This window comes from Podarcis filfolensis (genome assembly GCF_964270895.1).
Source record: "Podarcis filfolensis genome assembly, chromosome: 13".
Lineage (NCBI taxonomy): Eukaryota > Metazoa > Chordata > Lepidosauria > Squamata > Lacertidae > Podarcis > Podarcis filfolensis.
The window spans coordinates 15,734,383-15,760,613 of record NC_139615.1 but is presented as its reverse complement, the minus strand read 5'-3'; the positions used below and the strand labels follow the sequence as shown (position 1 = coordinate 15,760,613).

General features: G+C 45.3%; 2 protein-coding genes across 2 annotated transcripts; both read right to left on the bottom strand.

Moving 5' to 3' along the window:
* Nucleotides 1-750: 750 nt before the first annotated feature.
* LOC310747258 (uncharacterized protein) lies at nucleotides 751-8,692 on the bottom strand. The gene is made up of 2 exons (XM_083581607.1): nucleotides 8,304-8,692; nucleotides 751-2,484 (listed from the first exon to the last, which is right to left on the bottom strand). The coding sequence occupies exon 2, from the start codon at nucleotides 2,482-2,484 to the stop codon at nucleotides 1,258-1,260; it is 1,227 nt and encodes a 408-aa protein (XP_083437733.1). The 5' UTR covers nucleotides 8,304-8,692; the 3' UTR covers nucleotides 751-1,257.
* Nucleotides 8,693-16,022: 7,330 nt separating this feature from the next.
* Nucleotides 16,023-24,395, bottom strand: LOC310747267 (extracellular fatty acid-binding protein-like). The gene is made up of 7 exons (XM_083581621.1): nucleotides 24,115-24,395; nucleotides 23,604-23,746; nucleotides 22,319-22,389; nucleotides 20,574-20,684; nucleotides 19,056-19,157; nucleotides 18,324-18,349; nucleotides 16,023-16,157 (listed from the first exon to the last, which is right to left on the bottom strand). The coding sequence occupies exons 1-6, from the start codon at nucleotides 24,202-24,204 to the stop codon at nucleotides 18,333-18,335; spliced, it is 534 nt and encodes a 177-aa protein (XP_083437747.1). The 5' UTR covers nucleotides 24,205-24,395; the 3' UTR covers nucleotides 16,023-16,157; nucleotides 18,324-18,332.
* Nucleotides 24,396-26,231: the final 1,836 nt, after the last annotated feature.

Here is a 26,231-nt window from a genome sequence, read left to right as displayed (position 1 = left end):
CCATAGACAAGGCGGCGTTGGCGGCTGCAGCGTCAGTGTGGGGGTCCTTTCGGGAGAGGGGGTCTTTTCAGTTGGTGCTTTTGGGATAGGGTGGGTCCGGCCCCCCACAAGGTCTGAGGGACAGTGGACCAGCCCCTTCCTGAAAAAGTTTGCTGACCCCTGCTAAAGTGCATGCAGTAGCTGGCCTTGCGAACATATGTGAAGCGGGCAGCGAACTTCTGTATAAATATTAAATGGATGTTGGGAAAACAAGCCTTCTCTGTAGTCCAATATTTTTGGTAAGGTAGCCAGGTGAAAAAGAGAGCCGTGCTCCTGCACCATTAATGGTGGTACTGAAATGGGAATTTCTCTTTCTTTTTCACAATTGTCAAAGGTCTAGGCATTCTGTCCAATTTTTCTCCTGGCTCCTAGGTGTTGACCATGTTCTTATTGGCTGATTTTATTTTATCCTTATTTTGTTTCTTTTTGTCTGTTTTTTCAAAGATCGATGGTCGATGAGCATAGATAGATAGATAGATAGATATAGATAGATAGATAGATATAGACAGACAGATTTTATTATTGTAGCTTATGCCACTTCTCTGTCTCTGTCTCTCTCTTTTCTAGTAAGTCACTCTCATGCCATCTTCAGAAAAGTAGCATTTATTTGCCTATAAATAAATAAATATTCTAAGAAAATAACTTCTGGGCTCGTTGAGTGAGTTACCTGTTAGTGACTAAATAATTACCGGTAGATTTTTTTTTTTAAAAAAAAAGGTATAAAATTATTCTAATCCAAGAGAGGGGGCGGGTTAGTTCTACCATTTTCAATCGTCCAATTGTCTAAAGTGTGTGGAGAAAATTCAGAGCACCCTAGACTTGGAGTGCGGGGCTTGCACCACATTTCCATATGTCATTTTGATCTCGACTCATTTTGTCGCTATGTGCACGGTAGCATTTGAAATACGCGATTCTTTAAAAAATGAAAAGAAGCGTTGGCGTTCTGTCAAGACACAGTGCAGGCAAAATCCAGAATGATGGTGGCCCACACCCTGTTGTGGCCTGGAGTGAAGCCCAAATAGCACCCCACTCAACCACATGAGGGCCAACCACTTAAAATGCATTGCTGCCCCATTCTTGCCTTCCTCAGTTCCTCCTCTTGCGCCTTTATGATGCCCCTTGAGGCAGGCCGCATATCCCCCAGCTGCGTGGCAAGGCCAGCCCTGTGGCAATCCTTTAAGGTACCTCTCCACTTCCTCCCCGTTACTCGCTCCCACCCTACACCCTCCTCTTGCCCCACATCTCATACTTTGCCATATATTTTACCCCCTTCCCTCCTCCTGGGCTACCTCGGCCCCTTTTGGGCCCAGGCCTCATTGGCTCTTTCATTTGCATCATCCCAACAGTCCAGTTCTTCTTTTCCGGCCCCAGTTCTATGTCTCCCCTTAGCAATTTCCCCTCCGAATCCTCCTTGGTGGGCATGGAGCTCCGGCTATGCCCCGCCTCACTACCCTGGAAGTAGCAGGGGCAGTGCCTATTCTCCTGACAGCCGCAGGCCGCGTTTTTGCCGCCGCTGTTGCCTTGGCGGCAGCAGCAGTTCGCTCCCTCTGTCTGGCACCTGCACCCCGCTGGTCCTGCCGCACTGCAGTCACTGCGGTAGCCATATGCCCCTTCCCATCCCAGGCCATCGCCCTGGGCATTGTGACATCCTGCTCCGTTACGGAGACAGCCGTGTTCCGCGGCCTCTCCATCACAGTTGCCGCAGTGACCGGCCGCGGGCTTCCTTGTGCCGCCACCGCTGCTGCCGCCACAAAAACCACAGGCCTGCCCGCCATGTGAGGCCAGATAGCCAATGCAGACACAGACGTTGGCTGCCGCGCAAAAGGCCAGAACCCACAAAATGGCCTGCTTGTCGGCTCGTCCGTTGAGAGCGCACTGGGCCGTTTCGGGGCATACTGGGTTGTTCGGGCGGCATGTGACGATTCCTCGGGTCATAATTGGTAACTGGAGGCCAATGAGGGTCCACATGAAGCTCAGCTCTATGGCCAAAATCAAGACTATGGTGAAGATGTAGATCCCGTATCTCCAGCCGCCAAATTGAGGTTTGCCAACTGTTTCGCAGCACCCAGTTTCCCCAGGCTTTGGTTCTGCTTCCCCAGGCTTCCCAGACTTGTCCGTCGTCGAAACATACACAAACTTCATGAGCGCCACAGTGAAGATGATGGCGATGAAGTGGAAGGTCCAGAGGGCCGAGACGGGGATGGGGAACAGCTGGTTATAGCAGAGGACTGAACAAAACGTCTTTGCATCGCCCGTATCTTTGGGCCACTGGCAAATCATATCGGTCTTGAGGGAGTCCCAGGGTCCAAAGGCAAAAAAGAGAGTAACCATGCGGAGGCCAATGAGGAAGTACCACGGATTGATACCCTGGCATAACTTCTCTGCAGACAGTACCCCAATCGTTGGCTGGAAGAGCCGGGAAATTCCCCCGATAACGGCCGCCATCTGTGAAGGCAGGAAGTACCGGTAAGTCAGGATAAAGAAGTTATTCAAGCCTAAAGAGGAGGCTGCAAGACTCCACTTCCCTTTCTCTTGTATTCTCTTATTCCTCCTGTCTCTTAATTATTTTTTAATTAATTTATTTTTAAATTTTTATTAATGGTTTTCAAGTTTATACATTTCACTAATTTTACAATCATTGTAACATTTCAAATCTTGACTTCCTTCCCCCTCTTTCTGCGGTTCCTTAAATTTATTTTTAATATCTTCTGCATATCCAAATGAACTCAATTTGCTCATTTATTCATCTATGTTAAATATGTACTCTTATAAAACTGCAGGTTATTACAATAATCCTTCCAATGTTCTTATCTGTTTACAATTTATCTGCAAATATTCAATAAACCATTTCCATTCTTTTATAAAAAGTTTGTTATTTTGATTTCCTATTCTTCTGATAAGTTCTTCTGGTAAGTTCTATTCTTCTGCATATTCCATAAGTTTTTGTATCCATTCTTTCTTTGCTCGGACTTCTGCCTCTTAGCATTTTTGGGTGAGTAACGTTCTTGCCATTCTAGTAGCATACTTTAATAAGTTTCTATACAGTTTAGGTAGTTCTGTCCCTATAATTCCCAAAAGAAAAGCTTCTGGGTTTTTTTTACAAACGTTATTTTAAACATCCTTTTCAGTTCATTATATATCATTTCCCAGTAAGCATTAACCTTACTACAGGACCACCACATATGATAAAAAGAACCTTATTTCTCTTTACATTTCCAACACTTACTTGATTTAGATTCATACATTTTTGCCAATTTACTCTTGTGTTAGATACTATCAATATATCATTTTCGTATAATTTTCTCTTAGACAATAACATGCTGTAAATTTTATCTCCATATTCCACAATCGTTCCCATGTTTCCATGTCTATATTATGACCAATATCTATTGCCCAATGTATCATTGAGGATTTTACTTGCTCATCCTTTGTCTCCCATTCCAATAATATTTTATACATTTTACACAGCACTTTTACATTACATTCCAACAGGTCTCTCTCCAGTTGTTGTTTCCCAGATATTTGTTCCCCAAACAAACTTATTTTGAACTTATTTTTAAATTCTAAACCTTTGGGATTCTTTCCTGAATCCTGGACATCTCCCTCCCATTTCCACATTCTTTCTGCCTTACTTTGTTTCCCCTTACTCACATCCTCTTTCCCAATCTATTTTCCATAAATATATATATGTATATTGATAAGGTTTCTTACCCGCCCTTCACCATAAGATCCCAGGGCCAGTTACACAATAATAAAATACAGAATTATAAAAACAAATAAAGCCATTACAATTAAGTATGGTGGGGTGAGATTTAAAATTGACCCAATAATAATAATAATAATAATAATAATAATAATAATAATAATAATAATAGTAATAATTTATTACTTATACCCTGCCCATCTGCCACTCTGGGCAGCTCCCAACAGAATATTAAAAACACGATAAAACATCAAACACTAAAAACTTCCCTAAACAGGGCTGCCTTCAGATGTCTTCTCAAAGTCAGATAGTTCTTTATTTCCTTGACTTCTGAAGGGAGGACGTTCCACAGGGAGGGTGCCACTACCAAGAAGGCCCTCTGACTGGTTCCCTATAACCTCACTTCTCGCAGGGAGGAAACCAGCAGAAGACCCTTGGAGGAGGACCTCAGGCTGAATGATGGGGGTGGAGACGCTCTTTAGGTATATAGTTAAGAGGTATATAGTTAACAAGTATGTAGTTAAACATCTAACACATGTTTAAACAAAACACCTTTGCCTGCGTGTGTGCTTTGTTCCAAGGCCAAGTTGTGTGTTAGATGTATTAGATGTCGACACTGATAATACTTTACAAATCAGTTAAAATTCATACAGGCAGCTACTGCACTGTAGTGGTTTGGCTGCATCCCTGCACTATACCTTCAAAGCACATTTTACCTCTCAGAAAATTCTGGGTCCTGTAGTCTGATAAAGGTTTATGGGAATTTTAACTCTGTGAGGGGTACAGAATTCCAGCTTGTGAAGGGAAACTGACAGAAGCTTCAAGAAAACGGATGGGGTCTAGTAGAGAAAAATAAATTTGGCAGTTTTCCAAACCGTGCCAAAGTTGAAGTTACTGTTAATTAACTTAAACACGCATCTAATTACTAAATATATTAACACATGAGATATGTTATCTCTCTTCTAAAAGCATTAACATGTGTCCAACTCCACCCTTATCTGACTTCTCTTTCAGGTGTTAAGCTTCTTGAGGGCAGATGCCTATTTCTTTTCGTAAAACTCTGAAAGGTGTCCTACATAGATGGTATGGTGCAAGTAATAAGCCTAAAAATTATTACATTCTATGGGAAGGAACTGGGACAAACTTTAAAAGACACACATGGCAACACATTTATGCTACGTAAATTGCACGTTGTGGTGGTATGTTGATCAGAAGATATGTTGCATATAAAATGCAGGCAAGATGCTCTCAATACTAAAAACCTAAAAGAAGAGAATAAAGTTTACAAATACCCGGTATATTTCATTTCATTTGTTTGGTGGGGATGTATGAGTTTCTGTGACCAATGTAACACGCTAAACCTATTTAAGTTCCATTGTTCTAAGCTCATTTGCTTTTGTTCCTAACATAAATAATTCTTGTTAGTTCGCCATTGGTGCAATAAAGGGCCATTAACCTATTGTCTATTTTCTTGGAGAGGTCTTTAACGTTAGAGAAAGAAATAGAGAGATTCTGAGTTATCCTGCATGTCAAGCTTCTGGTTGCTTTATTCACATGTAAAATGTGAATAAATTTTGGGGAAATAATGAAACTTTGGGAAGTTACGTTTAAAATCACATAAAACATGTTAACTATGTGTGAAAATGAAAAATGGATCTGTCAGTTGACATTTTCAACACCACTGCATTTCAGTTACTTTCAGGTGAACATGCGTAGGATCAGGCTGTGCATATCTAATCAGAACCAAAATATACCCTTTAAATGCACAGGCTTAATTGATCATCTGAGTTACAAAAACCTGTAATAAAGTAAAAGGTTGACAAACTACACATGTTAAAAATTTAAATGTGAACTTAATTTGTTCTGGAGGTCTGTTCTTAACCTGAAACCGTTCTTAACCTGAGGTACCACTTTAGCTAATGGGGCCTCCCGCTGCTGCCACACAATTTCTGTTCTCATCCTGAGGTAAAGTTTGTAACCTGAGGTACTACTTCTGGGTTAGCGGAGTCTGTAACCTGAAGTGTTTGTAACCTGAGGTGTTTGTAACCTGAGCTACCACTGTATTGCAATAAATTAATAGCTCCATAGATACAATTGGATGTCCATCTGGAAACTGATTTCCCCCCTCTGAATCTATAGTCACACACCCCTTCAGAGTTTAGGGACTATTTATTTACTGGCAGAATACCATTTTTGCTTGGAGTTTCAACTGCATCAACACTGCAGACCAGGGTACCATGGGAGCGTCAGTGTTATGATGCCCACAGGAAACACAGGTGACCTCTGTCATTTCTCCCGTTGACAGTTTTCCAGCTGTCATTTCTGCCTTCAAAGCATTGGCCGTATGCAGCAGGGAAGCTGCGATGAAGGTTGATCCGATAGGGCAAAGGGGGGCATTGCCCCACCAACTTCAATCTGCCCTCAGCCAGCCCCCAACCTGCCTGCCTTTTTACTTAACAACCAATCTGGGGCCTAACTCTTGTCTGTCATCGGCTCTGGCTGTACCTACTGCTGGCAGCCTTCTACCCTTCCAGTCCCCAAAAGTACCAGCCGCTAATGCAGCAAAAGAGTTATCTGTGGCCCTCCAGTCGTTGTTTGACTCCAGCATCCATCCATCTTTCCCAGTATGGCCGACAGCCAAGGATCATGGGAGTCGGAGTCCAACAACACCTGGAGGATACAGGTAGGATTGGCGGCACGTTAATGTAAACTGGAGCACAAAGTTCTGTAAGGGGTGGGGGCATCTCTAACTCTCCCTCTGCCCTGTTTGTTTTGCCATGCATATATATTTTTTTAACCCACCTTTCCCCTCAGGAGCTCAAGGTGGCAAACATGGTCCCCACCCCAACCTCCATCCTCCATTTTGTCCTCACAGCATCCCTGCGAAACAGTTTAGGTTGGGTGACAGTGTCTATTACCCGAGGCTGCGCATCTGTGGCTTTGTGGCTGAACTCCCTGGACTCCTCTCAGCCCGAGTCCGATATTCTACGCACTACACCGCAGCATGTGAATGGGCTGGAGATTATTTATTAACGTTCTTTCATAAAATGCATGTACCGCCTGCCTAAGCAAAAAAATTATATTAGCAGTGCCGAAAAGACTACGTTGACATCGATAGGCAGGGAGTTCCAAAGTGCAATGGGAATATTTCCTCCTCCTTTCGGAAGAGTACTGAGTTATATGTAGCTTCAGAGCTTTCTGCATTGAGTATGCCTGAAAATACTATGAACTGATACCATCATGAAAATCAAGGGGCACAGAAAGGCAGGTGAAATGTAAGAACGTTAGCCCTTGCTGATCAGACCAAAAGGTCCATTTAGTCCGAACATCCCATTTCTCACAGATGCCTCTCAGAAGCCCACAAACAGACATGAAGGCGATAGCCCACTCCTGGCAAACTTGTAGAATTTGAAGGAAGGCTGCCTGCTTCTGAACTTGGAAGTTTCAAGTCAGGACTTCTCCACACCTGTTTCCCTGCTGCTTTCCCCTGGGGAAACCTGATCTTTAGCCCTGAATTGGAGCAATTGGATTTTCCGCAGATTGCTGTTTGTTCTGATTTAGCATTAAAGAGCAGGTTTTCCAGGGGAAAGTGGCAGGGGAAAGGCAAAACCACTTGGACCCCTACCTAGAAAGCAGAGAGCCGCTTGGACCCATGCTTTCTAGGACAAGTGGAAGTGTCCTAGATGGGTCCAAAACACCGTGATTCATAACCACTGATAGCCCGGAATCCATCTAACCGGCATTTAAAACTGACTAAGCCAGCGCAGTGACCATCACTGCCCCATCTCCCGGCAGAGAGCTCTGCAAATCAGCCTTGAGTTTTGCGAAGAAAAAGGACTGACTCCCTGTTGCCCAGCCGGATTTTATGTGGACCTCCAACGAAACTGAATGTTGGGAGATCTGGGACAGCAAAAAAGAAAGGACTTCTTCAGAATTAATTTTTGGGATTTGCTCTCACAAGAGGCAGCAGTAGTCACCAACTTGGATGGCTTCGAAAGAGGACTAAGCAAAGCCTTAGAGGACAATGGCTACTAGCCTTAGCCACAATGGTTATGCTGTGCCTCTTCGGGTTGGGGGCAGTGTATGCTTTTGAATGCAAGTTGCTAGAAACAGCAGGAGGGGAGAGTCGCTGTTGCACCCGGGTCTTTCTCGTGGGCTTCCCACGGGCATCTGAGAGAGCAGGATGCTGCCTTAGATGGGCCACTGGCCTGATTTAGCAAGCTCTTCTTATGTTTTGTGCTCTAGTTTTATATGAGAAGAAGGAGACAAGCCTCTTGCCATCTACTCTCTTCCTCCCCCATCCATAAAGTTATTCGCCTCTCTCCTGTCTCTCCTCTTAGTCATTCAGATTCCTCAGCGTGAGGCCTCCAGGACTACAACAAACACATCAGCATCAGCTACCATGGCTGCTGGGGATCAGTCAGAGCCAAAGCGTAAACAATCAGGTTGGCACCATGTTGGGGAAAGTTCTAAGATCAAAAAGGACATCTCCTCCCTCCCTCACATTGCTCTGGATCTTCAGCAAGTTTCCTCCCTCCCAGGTAGAGGATTGCCTTAGTACCTTTTTTGCTCAAAGATCCTTCTCCTTCCCGATGGTTGCGCTCCTTCGCTCCTCTCCTCCCTCTGAAGCACTTAATCTCCCTATGAAATATGGCTCCACCCTGTCACCCTTAACTCTGCCCAAGGAGGTAGCCAATCTAACTAAATTAAACTTTGAACTGGAAGAACCTGCTGCCAGGATAAGAACTCCCACACAGTCCCAGCCCAGATGATCACAGCGTTCATAGGTTCCCAGGGGGAAACCCCTAAACCTGCTGCGCAGGCTTGTCCCTTGAAGAGGACCCAGGTGTCCTGTGGCTTGCAGCCCTCCTGGCAGAGTTCCTCTACCCTTAAAACAGCTGCATGGCAACTCTATTGCTGGTCCAGAGTCACGGTGCCAGTTGGCCTTAGGGAACTGCAAGAGTTCCAAATTACTATGGTAACTAGGGCAATCGTAGTGGAGGCCTTCTTCCATTGGAGCAGACCTGCGCATTAATGGGAGACACTAGTGTATTACTTTATTTGCCGATGGCATTTTATGGATGCTAGAATAGTCCCTTAACTGCTGTTCTTGCCCTTCAGACTAGAATTAATGACTTTGGGAGGGTAGCAGGTCTGGTAGTTAACAATGATAAATCAGAGTTCATATGTCCCTGCCTGCCCAAAAGCAAATCCAACAGATGTCCGCTGAAATTCAGCAGTTTAAAACATTTTGGGATCCATCCCACAAAAGAGATTAAACAACTTCGTAAGAGGAATTATATGGGTTTGTAAACTGAAGTGCAAAAGGACCTGTCCCAAAGGAAGAAACAAAAACCTTCTTGGGTCGATAGGAATGCCGTACTTAAAATGACACTGCTTCCCAATTTCTCGTTATTTAAAGGCTTCTGATAGAGATTCTAACCATGAATTTCAAAGATGGGAGAAAATAGACTCTTTTACTGGAGGAGAGGGAAATAGTTTGCATAAGTAAAGCTGCTCTATATATAGAAGTAGCAGGAAATGCGGGTTCAGGGTACCTATCTTGAGATTGTACAATGATGCCTTTCAGATCCAGCAACTGGAAATTCATTGTTACTACAGAACTTAGCCCACATTATCCTACCATTAGGGCAATCCCTTTTTTACCCTCAGTGAGAAAAGATCTCCAGGCGATTCAGAATCGGTTCCTTCATTCAGCCCTCAAAGTGTGGGGCACTTGGGCACACAGACTAGTCCTTGTATTATCTCCATGTTTTTCCAATTTCTAGATCATCCACAATTTTGTGACCCCTGTCAGTACAAGCAATATAAGGGGTGGGGAGAGAAATACTTAAGATACAATACAGTGGTATTTCGGTTTACAAACAGCCCTGTTAACGAACTATTCGGTTTACGAACTCCGCAAAACCGAAAGTAGTGTTACCTCGGTCTACGAACGGAAACCAAATGGTGGAAGGGTACCGGTTGCAGGAGGCCTCGTTAGGGAAAGCGTGCCTTGGTTTAAGAATGGATTTGGTTTAAGAACGGACTTCAGGAACAGATTAAGTTTGTAAACTGCCATACCACTGTGCAAGATTTGTTTCACAGAGGTAAGCATCTCTCAGCAGTTAGATAATTTGCTGGAACCTTTGTGAGCCTCATAGTCTAGAAGATGCTGTCGTGTGCCAGGACCCCTCACTATTTGAGAAATTGTGTCAGCACCACCCAAGGCAGGCGAAGGGCGATGTGACCACTGTTCGCCAAATCCTTCTTGATCAGTAGCAACCTGATTTGGAGAGGGAGGGGGCATTGAGCAATTTGGGAGGCCGATATCGGGAGAGAAATTTCTGAGGGAGACTGGAAATGACTATGGCAGCTGTCATCCTTCAAATCGGTTTCAGCTCTCGTGAAGGGATAATCACTTGAGTTGATTCATGGGTGATACTTGATTCATTCCAGTGTGCTTGCACCCTATCTACAGCTCAATGTCCACCCCCTGCACAGGTGGTTATAAATCCTGGATTGGCACTTCTTTAATTGTTTTGAGGAGCAAATTTTTGCCATTCGTCTGTCTCGGAAGAGGATGGAAGAATGTGCCTTTGGGAGTAAAGATACATTATTTAAACTTTTAAAGCTACACATTTTGATGGCTCCTTGAATGAAGATTGCATTTCTGTGGAAGAGCAGAATTGGTATGCAGTTTGCAGAACTGGTATGGCAGAGTGTGGACAAAGGACCTCGCGGACGATAACTCAACTCTGTAGGGGTGAAATTGAATGAGACAAATTCCATGGGAACTGGTTCCCTTTTATTTCTTTTATCAATTCTTACCCGAGATGCAGTGGTGGAGGGAGGGGGTGTGGGGTGCGTGGTTCGCCCCAGGTGTCATCACTGGGGTGTGTGTGACAAAATGAGTTTGGGTTTTTTTATAAAAAAATTGGGCTCATGAAACTTTTTAGGAGTGACACGGTGGCTTAGGTGCCTGCAGGTTCCGCACTGCCTGAAATGGCAGCGTGGGACTTGCATCTGCCTACTGCCTACTACCTCTCCCTCAGCCACCCTGCAACTGAGGGGGAGGTGGCGGAGAGGCTCCAAGCGTCAGAGAGGCTCGCCCTGCCCCCATGGCCGGATTGCCCCACCCCCAGTTGCAGGACACGCCCCTGCACCAGGCACCCCAGCAGCTAGCTATGCCGTTGCCCAGATGAACCCCAACCATCTACTATTCTTTTTAATTTTGGGAGGGGCCTCCTGGTGTTTTAAGTCTAGGCGTGCTCTCTCTAGAATACTTTGGTCAACATAATTACCGTATTTTTCGCTCCATAAGATGCGCTTTTTCCCTCCTAAAAAGTAAGGGGAAATGTATGTGCGTCTTATGGAGCGAATGCAGGGGGGAGGCAGGTAGGAAAAGCCCCCAAGAGCCGCACACAAGCTCCGCGCGGCTCTTGCGGTCTTTTCCCTAGGAGGGAGAAGGTACTGACGCAGGCAGTCAATCCCTTCTCCCTTCTCGTAGAAAAGCCTGCAGGAGCCGAGCGCTCATTAAAGGGTGCGTGGCTCCTGTGGGCTTTTTGCGGGAGGTGGGGCCAGGAGAGGCTGTGCGTGGCTATGGCAGAAGCCAAGACAGCCAGTGGGATGGATCCCACTCGCTGTCTTGGCTTCTTTGCTCTTTGGGGCTCAGGGGGGGGGGGATAATATCTTTTTTCTTGATTTCCCCCTCTAAAAACTAGGTGCGCCTTATGGTCCGGTGCGCCTTATGGAGCAAAAAATACAGTACTTTTCAAATGTGGATTGTCTTTGTTTTAGTCCATAGCAGGGTATACACATAAGTCCTGTTGCTTTGCCTGCTTCTTTACTAAGTGGGAACACATTCCTTGCTTCTTTGCTTTCCTTTTTTATGTGGTCAGTGGTGTGATTTGTATCGTGTGTAAAAATAATAATCTACCATTGTTGTTTGCTTTGATGGTATTATAAAATTTAATTAGACAAAACTCAAAGCCACTCTCATGGAAGAATGCGATCTTCCGGGAAGTTTGTAAAAGAAGAGGAGGAGACGTGAGGCAGGAAATGCATGACGAGATAAAAGGGAATCTGCTGATTCAATGACATGAAGTAATATTACAATTAAGATTTGGGCACAAATGACCAAAGAGTGTATGGAATCTTGGAAAACAGGTGATCTTTCAACAGCCAGAATATTACTAATCCTAAAAAAAATGACAATAATATAGTTCATATAGTTATATAGTTCAAAGTTCATTTTAACGAAGTAAGTATACCTGACATTAGAACACTTAATATTGAGACCCTGCCATGGGAGCAGACGGGCTTTAACCCTGATCTGCAGCCTGCCATTTGCTTTGTCGAAAAGGATCCATTTAAACCATCTGGATCATGATTCCAATGGGACAGAGAAGTTTTTTTTAGTATTTTTATTTTATAAAAGCCATCTAATATATTGTTATGAATGCCAGACTCCCCTAAATTCCTGGGTCCAGCGGGTGTTAGAAATTAATTAAAGCTTGGGATGCTAAGCTGTGTCCTAGACACTTCTAATCCCTGGAATTAGCAAGTGTTTGAAATTCATTAAGGCTTGGGGTGCTAAGCTGCGCCCCATTCAGCACCCAATCATATGCACCCCACACGCCCATTTCCGGCCTATGGCAGGGGCGTGTGTGTATGTGCACGCACACACTCACACGTAGTGATGACAAATAAGACTCCCTCTGGCATCTACACACCTCTCCTCTTCCAGCTGTTAAAGGCCATCTACCTCCTGCCCCAGTTTGGGGGGCCCATCACTTACAATGTCTTGTGTCCCCCCCCCCACCCTGCAGCCAGCATGGAATTTGAAGAGCAGTGAGAGGGACCAAGGAGGGAAGACCCTTGGGAAGGCTCCAAAGGCCACATCCAGCCCCAGGGTCAGGATGCGCCCTATTCCCTGAATTAAGAGGATGCTTGGTTGCAAGAAATAAATCCCCCAGATTTCACTGCCTACAATTCTGTATCTGAATTCTGCAAATGGTGGGAGATATCCCAAAAAAATCTGTAATTCCCAACCCTTCGCTTCCCATTATTCTTAGGGGAAATCCATGTGCTTTCAACATATTGCGTGGAGTACGCGGCCTCCGTCTTGTGGTTCCCAGTCTGGCCAGTATAATAACCAGTTACCAATCCATAACCCAGAGCAAGTACAGTCATACCTTGGGAGTCGAATGGAATCCGTTCCAGAAGTCCATTAGACTTCCAAAATGTTCAGAAACCAAAGCGCAGCTTCTGATTGGCTGCGGAAAGCTCCTGCAGCCAATCGGATGCCACAGAAGATGTTCGGCTGCCAAAAGATCATTTGGAAACCAGAATAGTCACTTCCAGGTTTGTGGCATCTGGGAGCCAAAACATTTGAGAACTAAGCTGTTTGAAAACCAAGGTATACTGTACTTGATGCATTGTGACTTATTTTTATTGATCATAGTTTAAATAATTATTTATTGTAATTATTTAGAGTGAATTTCTGTTTAATTATTATTTGCTGGTGTTCTGAGATTTAATTTTATTGTGTACTATTATATTTAATACTACTTTATTTGATATAAGTCATTTCATTTTAAAGCTATGTTTTATTAGGACGTTTTGCATTGGATCAGATTGTTACATGATGTGTGTTCTTTGTTGTATATTTTGTTGCTGTAAATCGCCTTGTGTATAGTAATATAGAAAGGCAGTATACAAATTTGAAGTGAAGTGAAGTGAAGCGAAGTGAAGACACCTGCTCCCACCCAGTTGCAATATCAGCCCTGAGTTCAAAGCACACTCCTTGTACAGACCTTCCAAGTGTCCCGATTTTCCAGGGACAGTCCTGGAATTACAGAGATCTCACTCGAAACGGATGCAATGTAGCTGAAAATCGGTGCCACTGGTAGCACCAATTCTCTGCCGCTGCCAGAGGTGGTGGGGCAGGCGGGGCACTTGTGGGAGTGCTGCCTGACGGCTTCTGCCACCTGAGGCAGTGGCCCCACTCTGCCTAAAGACTGGGCCGGCTCTGCTGTTTGGTCCAATTCAGTGGGAGACTGTGGGTTTCCCTGGGGAAAGCGGCGGAGAAAGCGGAGGTGAGGACAAACCTCAGGTAATAGGCCTTCAGCAGGAAATGGTTCTGAGGGAAATAAAATTCCCAACGCAGGCCCGTGGACTCGTTGCATAATTATTGGCACAGAAATAAGACACTGCACCTGATATCGCAGCAGTCATGTACGACTAACAGTACCCAGTTTGTCCTTCAGCTCAGTAACTGGCACGGGATGGATGCCAGATCGATAGGAATCTTTAAAATAATGGTGACCTTGTTCCTTCCAACCTTTAAACTGTTAGACGTCATTGTTGTTATATTTTGACAAGGACGATTTTAAAAGGGGGTCATATGGAAGAAACCTTTAGTTATCACCTTTCACAACAAGACTCATGTTTTTCAGATGAACGACATAACAACAAAGCTTCAAATTAGGAAAACCCAACCCCCCCTTCCATCGTTTCTATATATGAATCAATTTTGCAGTCATCTTCTTTTTTTAAGAAGGTATCTTGCCCAGCCAGGATAACTGCATCTTCAGGCAACTGGATATTTTTTTAAAAAAAATATTATAAGGAATAAAGGATAAATAAATATAGAAACAAAGTGGAAGAATGGTTTAAGATTTAGTACTTCCACTTTATTTAAATCATGGGGTATTATCATACCCAGATATTTCAAGAATTCCAAATAATTAGTTAATTAGTTTGTTAGTTCACCCTATGCTCCCACAGAATCACCAAGTTGGAAGGGACCTTGAGGGTCATCTAGCTCAACCCCCCTACAATTTCGCCCAACATGGAGCTCAAATCCATGACCCTCAGATTAAGTCTCATGCTCTACTGACTAAGCTATCCTTCAGGGCAGCCATGGAGAAGGCTCCTTTTTCGTTTTGAGAAAAGGCAAAGAAGTGATGACATGATACACATTTACTGTATAAAATGATGCATGGCATAGAGAAAGTGGAGAGGGGGGGATTCTCCCTCTCTCATAACACCAGAATCTGTGGTCATTCCAGGAAGCAAAATGTTGGAAGGTTTCAGGAGCCGTAAGGAAGAACTTCTCCACACGGTACACAGTTAAGCCATGATGACCACCAGCTTAGATGGTTTAGATAGGATTATAGAATCATAGAATCGTATAGTTGGAAAGAATCCCAAGGGTCCTTTAGTTCTGCAATGCAGAAATCTCAACTCAAGCATCCATGACAGATGTCCATCCAACCTCTACTTCAAAACCTCCACTGAAGGAGTGTTCACAAACTTCAATTCCATGGTCAAAGAACTCCTCGAAAGATTCCATCACTGGTGTCTCTGACTATTTTTACACATCACTTGGGAAGACAGGCGAACTAATGCCAGTGTACTGGAAGAAGCAAAGATAACCAATGATTCTTCAACATCAACTTCGTTGGACTGGTCATGTTGTGCGGATGCCTGATGATCGTCTTCCAAAGCAACTGCTCTACTCCCAACTTAAAAATGGAAAGGTGGTGGACAACAAAAGAGGTTTAAAGACTCTCTCAAGGCAAATCTTTAAAAATGTAGTATAAACACCGACAACTGGGAAACACTGGCCTGTGAGCGCTCCAACTAGAGAACAGCCTTTACCAAAGGTGTCATGGGCTTTGAAGACATTCCAACTCAGGACTCAAGGGCTAAGAGGAAGGTATGCTTGGCAAACCCTCACTGTGATGAACTCCTGTCCAGAAACGTATGTCCCCACTGTGGAAGGACGTGTGGATCCAGAACTGGCCTCCACAGTCACTTATGGACTCACTGTTAAAACCGTGTTCATGGAAGACAATCTTACGAGTGATTGCCAAAGAAGAAGACTGCCAGAAAGCTCTTCCTGATGTTGAGCCGGAATCACCTTTCTTGTAACTTGAACCTGTTAGACGTTTACTCTGATTCCGTGTTGAAGAGCAGGTTTTCCTTGGGGGGGAAGTGGTAGGTCAAGTAGAAGTTGTGGGTGAACCCTTGGCTCTGCTCATTGATTTCAATGGGTCTACCCTGCGTAGCACTAGCACTGAATACAATCCTGGCTTTTAAACTTGGGGTCCCTTCCCAGTGGCCAACTTGGGGCTCTCCAGTTTCAGTGACGCTAAAATTGGGTGCTTCTTGCAGTCTACAGCGTTATTTCTGTGGCGTGATGCCCTGTTGTACCTCCCCACCCTCTTAAACCACCTCTGCCCTTCTGGCACATACAGACAAAAATATAAGCTGCTGTTTCTCGATCTATTTATTGAGAGCAAGAGGGGTCTTCTGCCCCAGGAGTTTAGCAAAGCCCACAAGGGGATTGTGCAGGAAAAGCAGCAGGTGGTATCATCTGATCTGCTGTCCCATTGGCTTTTGTTACCTACAAGACAAGAACGGTTGTGAAACAGGAGCATTAAGTTGGCCTAATGCAGTCCACTCTAAAAGGCTGCAGTCTCTCTCTCCCTTTCCAGTACGACCACCTTTTGGACGAGCCACAAACACCCACTTTTGACTGCCAAACCAAGCAAACTTCCATCGGGTTTCCCCCAATGGATGTTTGCTCCAATTCAGCGGTCAACAGGGTGTTTCCCCCCGGGAAAGCAGTGGGGCAAATAGAAAACTGCTCGGCTCCGTGCTTTATAGACATGGGGTAAGCCAAGTGTGGACAAGCCCTGAATACGAGACTACCCTAGTGTTTGACCCCTAAGTCAGGGGCTGGAAAAGTGCTGCCCTCTGGCTGTTGCTGAACTCCAGGTCCCAGCAGCCCCTGCTAGCACGAGGATGAGGGCAGCTGGAAAAAGGACATCTGGAGGGTGACAGATTCCACCTTCCAACACTTTTTAAAATATTTATAATTTTATTGAGATTGTTCTAGTAGATTAAAGCAAATAAAAAAGGGGGAGAAGGAAGAATAGAAAAGAAGAGGAGGGAAATAATATATTAGAAACCTTTTAAAAAGCAGGGGGAAACAGCAATAGGAAAAAAAGCATAAAATACAATTAAGGCCACAAAACTAGATAGTATATATGTAGATGGATAAACCTATTGTATATGTTAATCCATGTGTCACTGTGGTTTCGACAAAGACATTCCAAATATCAGTAAATTTGTCCATGCATCATCTTCGACCTTAGGCTTGCAACAGTCCATTGCTTGCAAGAGTTGTCATATCATCTGTGCATTGATTGATGAGGGCCATATTTTTGCCCTTACAATGTACCAATAGCAATTTTTTACAGATGGGAGGGCATGGAGAATCCATTTGCCTTGACCAATGGTCAAACCCCATAAATTAGGCATCTAGTTTAAGAAGAGGTTATCTTCTGAAGTTTTTAGCTCTTTATACATCCTAATAACATCATTGTTGTCGTTCCCCCACCCGCCCCCAATACCAGACACTGTATAAACCTACGTTTCAGGGAAGTGTTTTCCTTATTGCATTCCTACACTTAACCCGATCCCAAGTCAAGACACTGATCCGACCAGCTGGTGGCGGAAAGCAGTTCTCCATGGGGTCAAGCAGAGAGGAGTCTTTCTGAGTTCTCTTAATGGGGGATGAAGAGACTTGAACCCGGGACCTTCTGCACTCGGAGTATGTGCTTGGCCACTAAGCTATGGCCGCACCCAGAAAAGCACATCCCGAAGACTTTGTTGAAAGCGGAATGCCGTCTGCAGCAGAAATTCATCCCTGCAAGTGGATTCTACCCTCACTTTCACCAGCAGAATTCTTAGGGCTTCTCATCTTTTCCTCTGCCCACTGCCCCTCTTACGCAAAGATTCCTACTCAGAAAGCAGAAAACAGACAGAGCTGCAGACACCACATATCTAAAGCAACACACACACACCACACAAAAAAACCCCTCACAGAGCTGTAATTCCAAGCACCCTTAACAAGTTCCCAGGATTCCTTGGGAGTGCTTTAAATGTACTTCCAATCTATGGTGTGTGCCATCACAGAGAGTGTCACTCATGCAACTTGCTGATTGTCTTTCTAGAGAGCCCAGAATATATCCCAGTATCAGGTGGAGAAGCAGAATAGGGGGAGTAAACCAGGGGTCAGCAAACTTTTTCAGCAGGGGGCCAGTCCACTGCCCCTCAGACCTTGTGGGGGGCCGGACTATATTTTTTTTAAAAAGAAAACAACAAATTCCCATGCCCCACAAATAACCCAGAGAAGCATTTAAAATAAAAACACACATTCTACTCATGTAAAAACATGCTGATTCGCGGGCCAGATTTAGAAGGCGATTGGGCTGGATCCGGCCCCCGGACCTTAGTTTGCCTACCCATGGAGTGAACAAACAAACAACAACCCTCGTTCTCTAAGATGCAGTAGTGATTTGAGGCTTTCAGAAGTGGATCAAAGGATTGATCTCTGCCTGCCCCCAAATATCACCTTTTAGGGGCATTTAGTTAAAGTGACATATGTCCTTTTTATTTCTGTGCCCATATTCTGCCACCACACAAACTGCATTGAGTTGCAAAAGGGCCTGCTCCTCTTTATGCCTTGGCCCTAAATGGAATCGATGCCTTAAAGAAATCTCACCTATTGTTTTTAGTCTGCACAGGCCACTGTGGAAACAAACCAACAAAGAAGATTATTGCATCTGTCAAAAATTACTGGTGGTCCAAAGTGGGGGAACATCCTTTGCTTATTGCTCCGGATGTGTCTGGTGGCTTCATAGCTTAGAAGGCGGCTTGTGTGTGACTCGCCCAGCCCAGCCCCAACTCAATGGCCTCTAGCTGGACTCCCATCATCCCTGAGCGTTGGCCAGGCTGACTCCAATGACTGATGGAGGCAACACCTGGAGGACACCTGTCTGGGGAAGGCAGAAACAGGGCGACATGACGGTGAATGAACTGGCGAGTTCGTTGCGCAAGAAAAAGGGCAAAGAGATGCAGGAATTCTCCCCACGTGCACAAAATCACATTTTTACACCAGTCTTCACTTCCACAGTTCTTGAATCTGATATCTCCCTTCCCCGAAACTGAGGCCCCCCCAGTGGCGTAGCGTGGGGGGTGCAGGGGGGGCCGGCCGCACTGGGCGCAACATCTGGGGTTAGGGCAAATCCACGGGTTAGGGGGCGCAAATCCACGGGTTAGGGGGCGCAAATTACTTGCCTTGCCCCGGGTGCTGACAACCCACGCTACGCCACTGGGCCCCCCTGAAAGTTTTTAAATTTCTAAGCCCAGTGGAGTTATCTGTTCCTTAGTACCTGACAACCGGATGTTCTCTGCCTCACTGGGACATACAAGAACAACTTCTCTTAGGTCTTACCTTCTGGAGGAAATTGTACCAAATACTTCTCTTCCAAGCCCAATTTTGCGAACTGTTTTGCAAAGATCTGCTTGGACTCTCGCGTGGGAATTTTTCCAGTACCTGGAAAAGAGACAAGACCTGAACCCTACATGCGTTTCATACCTCCCGTCACTAGAAGGCAGCATTTGTGCAAATAAAACATGTATGAAAACTATTGGAAGGGGGAGAGGGAAAAGAGTGAATTTCTGGCTAAGTCTTCCGAATAAGGAATGTGAGGTGATTATGTTCAGGGCACAATACAACCCCCTCCAACATCTCTCCAGTGAAAATAGGGACATCCTGTTCTACACCAGGAAGCTTCTCCTGCACAAATAGCTGTCATGGGCACGTCAACATCGGTCACCTTGAGCCAACTGCAACTTTTCCACCTCACCTACGTCACAAGAGTGAGGTAAAAAAAAATGTGAGAGGGAAGGGATGGTGTATAACACTTTCCACACATAATGGGAATGAAATAAAATTTTAGCGGTAAGGATTTAAAGCAGACTGGTGACCATTTCCTTCAACATTATAGGAATAGCTTTGTATTCCAGCTTCACCATTTCCTTCATTTGGTGTGGGGAATTTATTTTCAGGATAAACAGGACTCTGTTTTTGCATCTATACACACCACTTTTTTTAAAGAAATATTTATTAAGATTTTACAAAGACAAATATACAAAAACACATAATAATAAAGAAGAAAAAATAAAAAGATAAATAAAACATACAGAAACAACAAGAAAAATTAAAAACAATTATTTTTCATAACATAAAACTCGTTTGCTTGTTTCTTTGACTTCCTCACACCTCCCCTTCTTGTATTCCCATTTAAATAATCAAATCAGCAAATCCTTACTCAGTATTTTCATACATTATCAATTCGTTTTTGCATATTCTTATTAACTTTGTTGCCAATACCACTTATTTCCAATCCAACACCATTTTAGTTATTTTTTTTTTTTACCTACTTATACCCTTCTTCCATATTCTTAAAGCATTACAGCTGGAAACCACTTAATTTCTATCCAACATCATTCTAACATTCATTATATACACACCACTTTTAACTGTTCCCCAAGGTGAGGAGGAAAAACGAAGAACGAGACATACTGGGATCCAAACAGAAACCAGTATGGCTTCTGTAGCTCTGGGACTGTCCCTGGAAATTCGAGGTACTTGGGGGTCTGGGAAAAGGACAAGCGCGACAGTCTGGGATCAAATCAGAAACTGGGGCAGCTTCTGTACTTCCAGGACTGTCCTTGGAAAATCAGGACACTTGGAAGTTACACTATGCTAGCTAGGGCTGGTGGGAGTTGTCATCCGAAGCCTCAGGAGGGGACCGGGCTGAGACAGGCTGTCCTACACCATTATTTTGAATTGCAAATCCCCTTGATTATATGGGCAGAATGGTAATATGTATAAATGTAACGACTTAATAAATGTTCTCTCTCTTCCCTCTTCAAGGTGAGGGAGGGAGTCTCCTTGGCTACATACCATAAAGGGTCAAATAAACGGACATGACGCCATCCCGTGTGTGTGCAGCCGTGACAACACAGTAGCTCTTACAATCTGTCTGCCCATCTAGGACGACGCCTTTACCCCATTCTGGAGAAAAAAGAGAGAGGAAGCCATGCGTAATGAATTGGGGACTCTTCAATCGGTGCGAAATTTAGCACCAACCGGAACGTTTCCCTTAAAAATAAATGAATAAACTTGACTCATCTGTCCTTGACGGCTGTAAGCTGTTAAAAGCGCATTAAATCATCAAACCATTAAAACAGAAAACAAGAATGGATAGTACTTGGGTGTGGGTGTTATTGAATAGTTCATGTGACATCACACGCACAATGTTGTGCGTGTGACGTCACACCCATTACATGCAGGCCTGTGCGTGTGACATTGAATGTCTGCGTTACAGCTGTGGGAGAGAGAAAGAGAAAGTTCAGCTCTGGTCTCCACCACCAGCAAGACACCCTGTTCCATAGGGAGGAAAAGGGTGCCCCCCTCCCAAAAAAGGTTGATTATCTGGCTGTCTGCGGAGCTGAACTGCTTCTCTGTCGTAAGCAGCACCGCAGAGGCCATTTGTTCATTGACTTTGTGGGTACCCAGCCCCCACAATTAAGGAGTTGGCTCCTATGGGCTCTGGCGTGGGTGGCTCAGGGTCAGTGGTGGCAGAGGGGCTATTGGGCGATTGCCCTTAAAAAGCTCAACAGCTTTTTGTGTCCAGTTTTTTACTTCTTGGAATATGGTAACCCTTCTTGGAATAAGGCTCTCGGCGGCTACCTAACCATAAAGATGGCTGCCTGTAACCTCGGGTTGTGGGGATCAGTCTGTTTGGCTGCTGTGGAAACTGGGATGCTGTGCTCAATGGATGTTTGGTCTAATCCAGCAACGAAGCTCCTCCTTATGTTCCTAAGACTAAAGAGGATTTGGGGGCCTCTTTTGGTGCAGGATTCCTGCGTTGCAGACGGTTGGACGAGATCACCCTCGGGGTTCCCTCTAACTCCTATGGTTCTGTGGTTCCAGGATTCTATGGAAGGTGTCCTCTGTTTAATGGGCTGTCTAGTTCAAGTCTGGCTTAAAAATAACCCTAAAACGATTGCTTGGTTTGCATCTACACATTTTCCTTTGGCTGTGCCAATCAGTGTCCTCCTTTTGGGCGATGCCTAACTCAGCCCTGAGTCCTCACTGGAAGGACTGGACTGGACAGATCCTGAAGCTGAGACTCCAATACTTTGGCCACCTCATGAGAAGAGAAGGTCCCTTGGAAAAGACCCTGATGTTGGGAAAGATTGAGGGCACAAGGAGAAGGGCACGACAGAGGACGAGATGGTTGGACAGAGTTCTCAAAGCTACTAACATGAGTTTGACCAAACTGTGGGAGGCAGCGGAAGACAGGAGTGCCTGGTGTGCTCTGGTCCATGGGGTCACGAAGAGTCGGACATGACTAAACAACTAAGCAACAACAACAACAAAACTGGCCCATCTGCCCTATAGGAGGGCAGCCGGTTTTCCTGCCACTGGAAACATCAAGCTGCTGCTGAAGACCACAACTACATTCAACTTGTAAACATGCAAATTGACTTAAATATTACAGAAACGCCTCACGTTTCCCGTCCTCTTCCCTTCCAAAGGGAGCCCAACTTGGGTCTGCCTCCTGGGGCTTCTCAGACTGCTTAGGGATGCAGGGTGAATAGCTGTAACAGGTTAAAACTGAACGAGATTTCACTCATACAGACCGCTATTGCAGGTATACTTTCCATCTTCCCCTAGGGTAAAGGCCATATCCATTTTGAGACAGCCGTAGGGCCTGTGAAAGGAGACAAGGAGGAAAGGGGTCAGGTCACGAGGAGCAGTGGTGCAGTTGTGAAATCTGAGGCGTTGGACTTGGTAAGGACATCAGAAACGTCTGGCTGAATCAGGCCAGCCTCAGACCCTCCAAATGTCCCAATTTTCCAGAGGCAGTCCTGGAATTACAGAAGCCATCCAGGTTTCTGATTTGATCCCAGAATGTCCCACTTTTCCTTTCAATAGCATGTCCCTAGGTCATCAGAGAAATGTTGAAGGGGATGGAAGAGGACGTCCCTATTTTCCCAGGGGGAAATCTTGGAAGCAATGTCACAGAGGTTTTGTCACCTTTGGCTCGGAAAGTGGCCGTCCAACTCAAGGTCATCGCAAATCCGAATTTGCGTTGCTGGGGGTTAGACCAGATGACCCTTGGCCCCCTTCCAACACTACAATTCTATGATTCTAACATAGTAAGGTAAAGGGACCCCTGACCATTAGGTCCAGTCGTGACCAACTCTGGGGTTGCGGGGCTCATCTCGCTTTCCTGGCTGAGGGAGCTGGTGTACAGCTTCTGGGTCATGTGGCCAGCATGACTAAGCCGCTTCTGGTGAACCAGAGCAGCGCACGGAAACGCCGTTTACCTTCCCGCCAGAGCAGTACCTATTTATCTACTTGCACTTTGATGTACTTTCGAACTGCTAGGTTGGCAGGAGCAGGGACAGAGCAACAGGAGCTCACCCCGTTGCGGGGATTCGAACCGCCAACCCTCTGATCAGCAAGTCCTAGGCTCTGTGGTTTAATAAGGACGTAAAAAGAGCCTTCTGGATCAGGTCAATGGCCCATCTAGTCCAGCATCCTGTTCTCACAGTGCCCGACCAGATGCCCATGTGAAACCAGCAAGCAGGATTCAAGCCTGAGAGCAACGTTCCTCTCCTGTGATTTCCGGCAATTGGTGTTTGGAAGCATAGTTAGCAGCCATCAGTAGCCCTCTTCTCCATGGTCAGTAGATGCATAACCATAGATTCAAATTAAAACTTGCTCAGTGGATACATAGTGCTGCTCTAATTTCATCTCATCTCTCAAAACCACAATGGGGAAATCTTCAAATTCACATGTTCAAATTCAGAAATTCTACCTGACGGTGAGCAAAAGAACTCACCAGAGCAACCACATCCCAGGGTTTTCTTCCGTCTGTGGGTGATGCTACAACAGCTCAGCAAAAACAGGCAAACTTACGTTGGCAAAGTGGAAGAGACATTGAAGTTTCCACCCTTCGTGATTGTTAAGTTGGCAGCCACCATGCTCATTCCATCTAAATAGTCAGAAAGCAGGGTGCTGTTGGTGGCGAAGATCTGTGTGTACCAGGTCTTTGGGAATTTCTGAAGACAAAAAACAAGTGGCCCTTTCAGAAGGTGCAGCAAAACACTGGGGCTCCAAGCAGAAATTCCTGACTGCCTACCTGGTACAAGTGTTCCCTTCCAATAATGGGACTTATCTGAAGATTATGAGGAGTTCCTGTCCATGCAGATGGTAAGCAGAAATGGCCAAGTGCACACATCACGGTGCACACCCTCCAAAGACCCCAATGGACCTGGAACATTTTCTATTTGTACAGGAACAAGTGTCCATTGAGGAATGGGCCATCTGACATTGCAAAATTCTTCCCCAAATGGTGTCTCCCCTCCCTGGGGTTGTCCCGCCACGGTGCTCGGTTGGAGCTCGACAGAAGACCAGAGCTGGTGGTTACCTTATTTGGGTCACACTTTTTAAAGTCATAACGCATAGCATGGGCAGCGTAGAGGAAGGCAAGACCCAAACCAGTCACCCAGAACTTCATCTTGCGTCTCTGCTTTCTCGCTTCTCCGTGAGAGGATATTCTGAGACAAGTTAGCTCAAGCTATGCACGCTTCCTGGCTTTTGTAGAGCTGTACTCTCTTCCTGCCACACCCTCTGAAAAGCTTGCATCAAGTCCACCCGCCGTCCTTTCTCGCCCACCAGCCACGTTTGCAGCTGCAGATACAACAAGGTTGTTGTTGGCATGGGAACAGCTGCCCCAATGGCTCCCTGTGCAACACAAGGAGGTGTTGTGGTTGTCCAAACAGAGGAGGCATTTGCCTTGGCCCACGATCCAACAGGCATTTGGACAACAACCACCCGGAAAGGTCACACTCCTCTTATCTAAAGCAGGGGGGAAAGAGCTTGGAGTGGGTGACCCAAGGTCAATATGTTTCTTGGAGTGCAATAAATGAAGGAATGACGTCAGCTGCTTTCCCGGTCACCCTTTTGGAAAGATGCAGGAGAGCAAAGATGGAGTCATGAGACCGGGCTGCTGCTGCTCCCATGTCAGGAGGGCTGCTGGGGCCCTCATGGTGTCCCAATTTTCCAGGGACAGTCCCGGAAGCCATCCGAGTTTTGGATTTGATCCCTGAATGTCCCTCTCGTCCTTTTCCTTCTGCATCTCAGAGAGCAATTAAAAGTGGTGTGTGTAGGTGCAAAAAATGGAGTATGGTTTATGCTGCAAATAAAATCCCTGCAACAAATGAAGGAAATGGTGAAGCTGGCATACAAAGCCATTCCTGTAATGTTGAAGGAAAAAGTGACCAGTCCACTTTCAGTCCTTTCATTGCAACGTTTCCGCAGCCAGCCATTTCTTAGGAAACACGGGGAGTGTTGATTCCTTTACAGTCAAACCTCGGTTCTCAAACGTTTCGGCTCCTGAACACCAAAAACCCAGAAGTAAATGCTCCAGTTTCCTATCATATTTTGGAACCTGAATGTCCAACATGGCTTCCACTTGAGTGCAAGAAGCTCTTGCAACCAATCGGAAGCTGTGCCTCAGTTGTCAAACGTTTCGGAAGTCGAACGGTCTTCCGGAATGGATTACATTCAACAACCATGGTATTGTAAATGGAGCCTGACACTGTCTACTCAGATGTAGGCCCCCTTTATTCAATGGAACTGACTCCCAGGGAAGTGGGTCAAAACTGGGCAGCCTTACACTGCAATCAGAAGCATTTTGACTCAGAACTAAGTCCCACCGAGTTCAATAGGATTTCCTCCCTGTTCTGATCATTCCCACAGTTTCCTCTATTATTAATATTATTATTCTATCTTTTTCCCTCACGGGGACTCAAGGCAGATTACAACTACAATTGTATTTTATTCCATTTACAGTGGTACCTCGGGTTAAGAACTTAATTCGTTCTGGAGGTCCGTTCTTAACCTGAAACTGTTCTTAACCCAAGGTACCACTTTAGCTAATGGGGCCTCCTGCTGTTGCCACGCTGCCGCCGCGCAATTTCATCTGGAAGCAAAGTTCTTAACTCGAGGTACTATTTCTGGGTTAGCGGAGTCTGTAACCTGAAGCATCTGTAACCTGAGGTACCACTGTATCTGCAGAAGGTGTTATACCCTTCCCTTGCACATTTTTTATTTACAACAATCCTGCAAGGTAGGCTTGGCAGAGAGGTTGCAATAGGCTCAAGGTGACTGGTATCGATGTGCATATGGTATCTATGTGTACAGGAGATCAAACACAGGAGAGGGCTATTGGAGGGCCTAAGAGCTGGAGTGGACCATAGAAAGGATCTTTCTTCCCACCTGCCCAGGAGGATGAAGAGCCAAGCCTGGTCTGGGAATTCAGAACATCAGAGGACATCGCTGCTTTGAATCCCTCTAGCCGTTCTCAGTCCACGGGGAGGGACCCATGGCTCAGTGCTGGAGCAAATACTTGCTGTCCCTTGGGCATTTCCAGAGATTGGGAAGGCTGGGGAAACCTTGTCTCTGGCAGAGAGCTTGGACAGCATCTTCCAGCAGTGGTCCGCAGCCCAGAGGCAGACAAAGCGAAGTTCTGCTAGGACAACC